At 50.9% G+C, this 9,674-nt stretch overlaps 1 protein-coding gene across 1 annotated transcript; it reads left to right on the top strand.

The window, feature by feature from the left end:
* Nucleotides 1-890: 890 nt before the first annotated feature.
* Nucleotides 891-6,778, top strand: PDRG1 (p53 and DNA damage regulated 1). The gene is made up of 5 exons (XM_065893532.1): nucleotides 891-977; nucleotides 2,803-2,878; nucleotides 3,958-4,032; nucleotides 5,990-6,070; nucleotides 6,696-6,778. Exons 1-5 carry the CDS (start codon nucleotides 891-893, stop codon nucleotides 6,776-6,778), a joined length of 402 nt encoding a protein of 133 aa, XP_065749604.1.
* Nucleotides 6,779-9,674: the final 2,896 nt, after the last annotated feature.

Here is a 9,674-nt window from a genome sequence, read left to right as displayed (position 1 = left end):
CCTCACCACTCTCTCAACCTTGGTTTTTGCAGCTGTACAATGAGGTATTGGGCTTGAAGATCTCTAGGGAACCCTCTGGCTCTGAAGGGCCGCCACTTTCCACCTGCCTGCCTCGTCTTGGAGGTCTTCCCAGATCCCACAGCCCACACCAATTCACTTTCCAGCACTTACACAACTTTCTTTTGAGCTGGCACCTCATCGCTCACTGCCCATGGTTTTCCAGCCCCTTCCTTGGGTCTAGGTCAGCTATTCCGGACATTGGGCCTAACACAGGGGCTCAATGAACATTGGGGTCAAACTGAATTTAAAAAGATTCCTGCTTCCTTCCAACCCTGAGGAAAGACAATGAGGGGGAGTTTTATTCACTCTCATTTTATAAACTGGAACCTGAAGGTTAATATAAGTCACGCTGCCACATGGGCCTCCTTGGTGTTCCTCAGGCAGGGAGGGGAAGAATGATTTGATTTCTCCAAAGCACTATCACTGCCTGCCATAGTATATAATTATTTGTTTTGTCATTAATTGTCGATGTTTCCCGCTAGATGAAGTTGCACGAGGGCAGGGACATTGTTTTGTTCACTGCTGCACCCTCAGCCTCTAAAACTGCCTGGCACAGAGGAGGGGCTCAAGAACTGTACGAAAGGGAGAGGTTGAAAGGTTTGTGCCTGCAGGGGGCGCTTCAGCCCCGCCCCCAAAGCTAGGCCCCGCCTCTCGCGTCCGCCCGCCGCGCGTGCATAGGAGCCTGCGCGCCACCGTTCTTTTTTCAATTGCGCATGCGCGCCGGAAGCCCTGTCAGATCGGCGAGTGCGCGGACCGAGCCGCAGCGGAGGTAGAGGGGAGGTGGGTACGGATCGCGGCCGAGCCGAGTCGAGTCGGAGCAGGTGAACACCATGCTGTCGCCCGAGGCGGAGCGGGTGCTTCGGTACCTCGTGGAGGTGGAGGAGCTCGCCGAGGAGGTGCTGGCGGACAAACGGCAGGTAGGAGGCCCGTCCGCGGGGCTGGGGCCCGGGTTTGGCCTGACGGCGAGCGCCTGGAGAAACGCGCGTGGTTCGGAACTGGCTGCAGCTCGGGCTCGCCGTGAGTTGACCTAGGCTTGTGGGCCAAGGGCTGTGACGACAGACTGGGCGGTTGTGAGATCACGTGGGTCAAATGCGTGGCACGGCACGGAGTGGGGACGTGGTAGGAGCGTGGGGCCCTGGCCATGGAGGGCCATGTAGACCTGCACAGGGAGTTCGGGTCTGGTTCTAATGGAAATGCCGAGGGTTTTAAGGGAGTTCGTGGTGGGAAAAGATGCTCAACATCACTAATTATTAGGGAAACGCAAATCAAAACTACAGTGAGGTATCACCTCACACCAGTTGGAATGGCAATCATCAAAAAATCCACAAAAAATAAATGCTGGAGAGGGTGTGGAGAAAAGGGAACCCTCTTACACTGTTGGTGGGAATGTAAACTGATACAGCCACTATGGAGAACAGTATGGAGGTCCCTTAAAAAACTAAAAATAGAACTACCGTACGACCCAGCAATCCCACTACTGGGCATATACCCTGAGAAAACCATAATTCAGAAAGTCACATGCACCCCAGTGTTCATTGCAGCACTATTTGCAATAGCCAGGACATGGAAACAACCTAAATGTGTCTGTCGACAGATGACTGGATAAAGAAGATGTGAGATACATCCACATGTATAATGGAATATTACTCGGCCATAAAAAGGAATGAAATTGGGTCATTTGTAGAGATGTGGATGGACCTAGAGTCTGTCATACTGGGTGAAGTAAGTCAGAAAGAGAAAAACAAATATCGTATATTAACACATATTTGTGGAATATAGAAAAATGGTACAGCTGTACCTATTTGCAGGGCAGGAATAGAGACACAGATGTAGAGAATGGATGTGTGGACACGGGGGTGAAGGGGAGGGTGGGATGAATTGGGAGATTAGGTTTGACATAAATACACTATCACGTGTAAAATAAATAGCTAGTGGGAGCCTGCTGTATAGCACAGGGAGCTCAGCTCGGTGCTCTGTGATGACCTAGATGGGTGGGATCGGGGATTGGGAACGGAGGTCCAAGAGGGAGGGGATATATGTATACATAATAGCTGATTCACTTCATCGTACAGCAGAAACTAACACAGCATTATAAAGCAATTATACTCCAAATAAATAAATAACAAAAAGTTTAAAAAAGCAGTAACCTATGTGGTGGGCCCTGTCCCTGTCTACGTTTTTCAGAGAGGTGAAATCACATAGCTCCTAGTGGACAGCAGGATTCACACCTGGGTATTCAGCTTCAGAGCCAGTGCTGTCAGGCAGTATGCTGTACTGCCTGCTCACTCCCTTTTTAGCTGTTGAGCTGTTACCACCATCTCAGTGCCAACACCTCTGCTGTTCTGATCTAACATTGTTGGGTTTTTCATGATACTAGGTCAGAGTCAACTGGAGGAGCTTGTCCAGAGAGCGGTTTGCGCTCTCCTAGTGATTCTGAAATGCCCTGAAGCTTGAGAACTAGTGCTTCAGTGGACGATAAAAAAAAATTACCTATTTAGTCATTAAACATTTCCCCAGCACCTCCTCTTGGGGGAAGACACCTGGACAAAGCATCGTTTTTAAGGAGCTGGAAGCTGAGTAGGGGAAGGAATACCTTCACACATCAGTCCATTTCAGGCAGGACATTGGAAGTAACCTAGGAATGATGGCTTATCTCTGTTAGGTTTTAATAGCCCTGGTCTGTTAGGAGTACAGGCTGGGGTAAGAAGTAGCTGAGTTCCTTCCTGCCCCTGTGCTTTTCAGATGGTGGACCTGGATACCAAAAGGAATCGGAACCGGGAGGGCCTAAGGGCCCTGCAGAAGGATCTCAGCCTCTCTGGTAAGCCTAGACCTCCTCGCTGCAGCCCAGGAGGCCTGTTCCGTTTTCCTTCTAAGGCCTTTGACTTGTCCCTGATAGAGACTGGGCCGGAGGCCACAGGCACGTAGCACAGCCCGTGGAGATGGGGGAGACGGTATTGCAGGTCTGACATAGACTGTGGCTCAGGGTTTCAGCAGCTGCTCTGCTTTAGTTTTCTCTATGATACTTCCTCAGTAACAGGTCGTTAGCGGCCAGCTTATCAGTGATGGCACTGGGAAAGTGCGGGGGGGGTATAAAAACCCCCAGCACGCGAAAATTGTGAATTGAAAATTCACAATGTGAAAATTGTGAGAAAGCTGAAGGAGGAATTGGACATGGGGTGGGTTTTGGAGAAGGGGATAGTGGCTCTTTAGATGAGGCCAAGTGGTTGTGACAGAATAAGGAGCAGGGGAGGGGTGTGTGATGAGGCTGAAGAGGTGGGCAGAGGCCAGGCCATAATGAAGGGCCTTGGGGGCCAAGGGTTTAAAGTGCACCAGGAAGCCGAAAACCTTCCAGTTTCTTCTCGTCTCACCCGAGTAAACTCCGGAGTCCTGCAAGACCCCGTGGAATTCAGACTTCCTTGAACTCTCCCACATCATCTCCTCTGCTCTCCTCCTTACTCATTGGCTCCACCCTCGCTGGTCTCCTTGCTGTTCCTAACGCCCCAGCACCTTACTCATCTTTGCTGTTCCTGGTTCCTCTGCCTGGCTTGCTCTTTCCCCAGGTGTCTGCAGGGCTTACACCCTCACTTTCTTTGGGTCTCTGCCCAAATGGCACATAATCAGTGAGGCCTTAGCCGACCGCCTGGTATAAATGACAAACTCCTCCCCTACTTTGGCATTCTCCATCTCTCTTACCCTGCGTTAGTTTTCTCTACGATACTCTTCAGGGTCTGACAAATCATATCTTTGTTTATTATCTTTTTTTGTTTATTCCCTCTCCTCCACTATAATGTAAGCTATGAGGGCAGGAACTTTGTCCTATTCTGCTGTGTTCTCAGCATCTAAAACAATGCCTGGCATAAAAATATTTGTTGAAGGAATGACTGTTTGCCATTTCAGAAGACGTGATGGTTTGCTTTGGGAACATGTTTATCAGGATGCCTCACCGTGAGACGAAGGAAATGATTGAGAAAGGTAAGGCCTCCTGGGCAGGGGTCAGGAACAGGTTCCCCCGCACCCCCGAGCCTTGGTCTTAACCGAGAACCGAGAGTCAGGCTTTCTTCGGGCAGCCGCTTGATGAGAGGCGGCCGTGTGCATGTTAATCCGTGCTCTGCCACTGAGTTATTTCCTCATCTCTAAAAGGGGGACACTTCTACGTAGCACAGTTGTTGTGAAGTTGAGATAAAACAGGACGCGTGCCTAGCGCGGTGCTTGTTTATCAGTGAGGAATGAGTTAGACTGCAAATAACAGGAATCCAACAAATTGAGGGTTAAGGAAATAGAGTTCTGTTTTTCTTATGTAAGAAGTTGTCCAGAGATGGGCAGTACAGGACTGGCACAGCTGTTCAGCAGTGTCACCTTAACATGTTCTCATGGTTATTGTGTCATCATTGAAGGTCTCATGTTTGAGTGCCAGGCTGGAGAAAAGGCAGAGGGTTTTCTCCATATATGTATGGCCTTGCCTTCTATTTTGAAAATAAGACCGTCCGCCTCAGGGACTTCTGCTGATCCCTCATTTGCCAGATTTAAGGCACATGCCCACACATAGCTGCCAGGGAGCCTGGCAGAGGAGCTCTTATTTTTCACATCCCTTGCGGTAGCAAGTGGGTTGAAATGGACGTTTGGGAAGAGTGAACCTCTAGGGTCTGCCACAGCCTGGATACACAACATATGTTACTCAAATCTCACAACTACGTTCCTGGAGGCTCTTTGGAGGAGCATCATAAAGGCAAAAGGTCAGGCTACAAATGGGTCCTTGGCTGGGAAAAGGTCAAGTTATGCATGTTTTCTCTTCTGTACCCCTGAAAACATGTGGGCCAGGAGGACCAACAAGGTTGCCTCTGTCCCTGAAAACAGGGTATCTCTGTCCCTATTGAAACCGAACTTCTAGCAAAGGAAACTAGGTCAGCTTGGAGGAGAAGCTTCCGGCTGTCTTGTTGAAAAACATACACTAATATCCTGGTTATAAAATTAAGAATTGTCATTGCACTTGGGTGGAGGCTGGAGGCCACTCAGACTAAGCTTCCGCGGGGCATCGCCTGCCTGGGTTCAGGATCCTCAGCTCTCTTAGCCCACAGGTGTGGCCTTGTCACCGACATAGAGAAGTTCTGTGACATCATCACCTCTGGTTCTCAGGGATGGACACAGGCTAAACAAGCTCATGTGAGACTGTGGTTCCTCATTTACAGTGAGAACCAGAACCACTGCCCAGGCCAGAGGCTCGGCTCGTTAGGGCGTTCACCCATCAGAAAGAATGGAAGTCTGTGAGGAAGACAGGAATGTCACTCACGAGTGGATGAAAACAGAGCTGGGGGAGTTGGTTGGGTGGCACCAGTCAGTTGCAGTACTCACGGCGCACCTGCCTTTGGCTGCAGCCCGTCCTGTAAGACACCGTCCTGTAAGACAGCCTTCTCTTCACAGCCGTGAATTAGGTCAGGCGTGAGCACTAGGCTGCATGTTGACTGTTCACGTATCAGTTACCACAATCCTGCCTTTGTGAAAACCCCTGACCTTGATGAATGCGGGTTTGTGAAATTCCTCAGCCACCTATTTTCCATCCATCTTAGGGTAGGCTGGGTCTAGGTTCTTTTTGTCCTTACATTTGAATTTTCCATAATTTCACTGTGGGAGGGTGACCTAAAATCCTGGCGTTGCCTTCCCCATCCACTGGCCAGGGTACTTTGCATAATGAAAACAGTTCGGTGAACTGTGAGTCAGGGGACTGGTGTGCTCAGCCCTGTTTTGGGCTCACTCAGGGGTCGGGGCAGGTCATGTCCCTTCTCTAGCCTTTAGTTTCTTCCTCAGCTGGTCTCCGAAGTCTTCTCTTCTTTCCCACATGCTGAGACCCCTTGCTCTCAAGGGGGCTGGGGAGAGGCTGGCATCCTCAGATCTGTAGTATAACCTCATCTTGTTTGCCCATCTCATTTTTCAGATCAGGAACATCTGGATAAAGAAATAGAGAGGCTCCGGAAACAACTTAAAGTGAAGGTCAATCGCCTGTTTGAGGCCCAAGGTATTGGCCTGGGGGCTAGGGGTGGGGCTGGAAACCAGGAGGGGAGACAACCATCGACACGGACTTTGAAGGCAGGGGTGGGAAGCCCCTCCAGGTGGGCGGTGACCTGGGCAGCGGGTGAGTGGCACTGAAGCTGTGGGCAGTGGGCAGGGTTGTCTCGAGCCGCCCAGAGATGGAATGGATGGGAAGTTTGTGGGATCTTATTCCTGTCACAAGTTGTTTTCAGGTACCAGGAATGGCCTGGGATATCTCACATTCGTGCCAGGGTATGGTGTCGGGACTGGGATAGCTCTGACTAAGGGTCAGAAGGCCTCAGTCAGGTGGTCCAGGTTAGAGCTGAATTTCTAGGTAAACCAAACCACTCCAGATTGGTCACAGTCTGGTGCAAATCTGGAGGTTTCTAGACAGCAGTCATGACTCTGCAGGTTCTTGGTGACTCAGGAGCAGGTGTCGATGCACATTGTTCAGTGCATTGCAGAATTTGAGGTCCATTTCTGTCAGACCTCAAGGCCAAGTGTTTGGCAGCATGAGTGCGGTGTAAGCCCCTTTCCCAGGCCTGACTCCAGGGCCAGCAGGTTGGACAGCAGGACCCCCGACTCGCTGATGAATTGTCTTCTCTTCCTAGGCAAACCGGAGCTGAAGGGTTTTAACCTGAACCCCCTCAACGAGGATGAGCTTAAAGCTCTCAAGGTCATCTTGAAAGGATGAAATTTAAGAACCAAAGTGGGGGACCTAAGACCAGCATCCCCCCTGGGATCATGGAGGACCTAGAACTCTCCAGCCTTGACACCTGCAAGGACAGGATCTACTCTGCAAGGGGACAGTTGTGAGGAATCTGGCCATAGCCCTTGTACGAAGCTTCTTTGTCTGTAGCACTTGGCTATTTTGTGACGGCAGGAGGGAACCCTCAGCCTGCCAGTATCTGCCGGGCCTGACCACTGGGGCTGGGTGGACACAAGGCCCATTGACAGGCCCTGGCAGCCACCAGGAGGTGGGAGGGGGCAGCGCTTGTGGGGGTGTGAGAATGACTGCAACAGGCACTTCTCAACAATGGCCTGCTATTGAAAGGGGCCCCGGCCAGGGGGAAGAGTGGGAGCTTCATTCCAGCATTCCTCTCAGAAGGAGAGAGAGGCATTTTCAAGCAGTGTGTGTAACGGAATTGGAATAAAGCAGGAGGCCCAGAGGAGGCTCCTGTCCTGAATGAAGGACAGAATCTTGGTGCTTCATGGTCCGCCATAGGCAGACACACAGTCCCCCTGCACTGCCTCCATTTGGGCCCATCTTCCTGCTTGCCCCCAGGACAGAGCCCAGAGCAGGTGCTGCTTATCAGCCTGCTGCGGCTGCTCTGGAGTCAGGAAGGCCTTGCAGAGTCCTGCGCCAGAGGTGGGTGAGGGGCCGCGTCTCACTGTGCAGCACTTGTGCACGGTGCGCCTCCACCGGCTCTGAAAGCAGGGCCTGGGCCAGTGCTGCTCGGAGTTCCCATCTGCCCTCAGGGTCTGCGATCCTGATGGGAATGTGCCGTGAGGGGTGTCTTCCGTGTGCCTCGAGGGCTCAGTAAATGTTACCTACGTGAATGAATAGCAGCTTCTAGTCTTCACCTCATTCAGTCCTTAATTGCCACTCCTTGAGGATACCATCTATGAAGGGGCAGTGGTTCCTCCTTGAATTGATGTCAGGATTAGATAGGCAGTAACAGCAGAAGGTGGCAGGATGGAGAGGGCCCTCCATTTGGTTCCAACCAAGTTATATGGGGAATCAAGCTGGCATGGCCAGATCCTGTGTTTTCTTCAAGGTAATCTAGAAATTTAGATTTTTAGGTTGAATCCTCTGTTTTTTAAATCCTGCTAATTCAGAAAATTTTTTACAACTTGGGTGTCGGCCAACGAAACACTTTACATAGGTCGAATTTGGCCCAGACCTATGATTTTGCATCCTCTTGAGTTTTCTTAGTAGAATTTGCTGGGTTTTCCCCATAATGGCCCTAAGAAGTAGGGAGGTGGAATTGGAAACTAAATGTCTGTCCACAGTAGATTAAAGAAATTGATAACTCCAAATAGTGCAATACTATACAGCTGTAATCAAGAATGAAGAAGCTCTGAGCACTGATTTGAAACAAGCTCCAAGATACATTAAAGTGAGAAGTAAGGACAGGTGTCTAATCTCATAATTTGTGTGCACACCATTATGTGGTTCCTTTGGAATAGAAACTGCATGGTGGGGCACAGGGTGCAAGGGAAGGACATGTTGCTGTTGTATATTTGAAAATGGGGAGTTGTGGCGTTCACTTTGGTTGATGCTGTCTCGTATGACTGCCTGGCTCACAGTTGGTCTGTCTGAACATTGCCACTGCCTGTCTAGCTGAGGGTGGATGTTAGGCCAAAGAAGAGCCAATCAGATTCTTTCTCCTGGAAAGATGTGGAATCCATGCCTGGGGTTGTCTGGGCTTGCCCCAGTCCCAGGGATGAGGGAAGTCCCCACACTCTGGAGGCAGGAGGCCCGGAATGGCCTGGCTTCAGGGGCTTCCCAAGGCAGGCTGATTCACTTAGATTTCCCAGTATTTTCCTTTCAAAAGCCCTCCCCACTTCTCCCCTTTCCTTCCACAGTCAGATTCTTGCAGCCGAAAGAACTGTTCTGAAGAGGGGAGAGTGATAGAGGGAGCTGACTAGGGTCCTTGGTAGGTTGCCCTGGAGCAATTAGCCACCAGCCCACTCTTGCTGCAACTTCTCTTCAACCTAGAGGAGGCGTAGGCATGTGGAAAATGCAGACATTCTTACTTGTGCCCAACTCCCCAAGCCATCGCTGCCTGCCAGCCCAAGGCTTTCTGGTCTAAAAAGCTTAGCTCCCAACCTCAAACAGGAAGGCTCAGAGAAGCACCTAGGTCACCCATCTGACTTCGATAAGTGCACCTTTGCAGAGACTGTCTCTAAGTAGCTCTGCCTTCCTGATCCTTACCTTGTCCGTGGGTTCCCCGACACGCAGTCAGGGTATTGTAAGGACGGCAAGATGTATATAAGGCTCAGGCCTTCCCCAGACCCCCAGTAAACACACAATCTAGTAACTGCTTGCTTTGCAAACACAGCTTAAGTTCCATAAACCCTGAACCCTTGATCCTGGAGGATCTTTTCAACACTGATCCCCACCCCCCCCCTCCGTGGAGACATCAAAGGGTCAAAGCCAGGAAGATTTGGTTGCAGCCAACAGCATCCCCTGAGCCAAGCCTGGAGCCCGAATAAAGACTGTGATCCTTTATTAGATGTGATCTCTGGGGTAGCAGAACTTGCTGCATTTGTCCTCTTCGGGCCTGACCGCCAAGCCAGCTGATCCGTCAAGGTTAAAGTCTATCCAGTCCTGGGGATTGGCTCTCTCCTGGTGCAGAGATGCCCAGGTTAGGGTGGGGGTGCCAGGCTAGCAAAGCAGCTGCCAGGCCGCAGGGAGGGGAGGGAGGGAGGTGAGTTCTCTGAGGTGCTGCTGTGCTGGAAACTGGGAGCAGGGAGAGAACTGGTGTGGCACCTCCCCTGGTCGCTCTCCTCTGTGCTGGGGATTAGTTGGGAGTTTTCTTCTGGCCTTGAAGGGAGCGGAACAGCTGCCTCAGCTGTTTTTTCCG

Source organism: Phocoena phocoena, chromosome 15 (genome assembly GCF_963924675.1).
Source record: "Phocoena phocoena chromosome 15, mPhoPho1.1, whole genome shotgun sequence".
Classification (NCBI taxonomy): Eukaryota; Metazoa; Chordata; class Mammalia; order Artiodactyla; family Phocoenidae; genus Phocoena; species Phocoena phocoena.
Note: the sequence above shows the minus strand (reverse complement) of the source record. Positions and strands in the feature narration are given on the sequence as shown.

Bases quoted from the DNA above. Each gene is read 5' to 3' on its own strand.
- PDRG1 (XM_065893532.1), top strand. From the start codon at position 891: ATGCTGTCGCCCGAGGCGGAGCGGGTGCTTCGGTACCTCGTGGAGGTG. The intron at 978-2,802 runs GTAGGAGGCCCG...TGTGCTTTTCAG, and splicing joins TGCTGGCGGACAAACGGCAG to ATGGTGGACCTGGATACCAA. The intron at 6,071-6,695 runs GTATTGGCCTGG...TTCTCTTCCTAG, and splicing joins TCGCCTGTTTGAGGCCCAAG to GCAAACCGGAGCTGAAGGGT.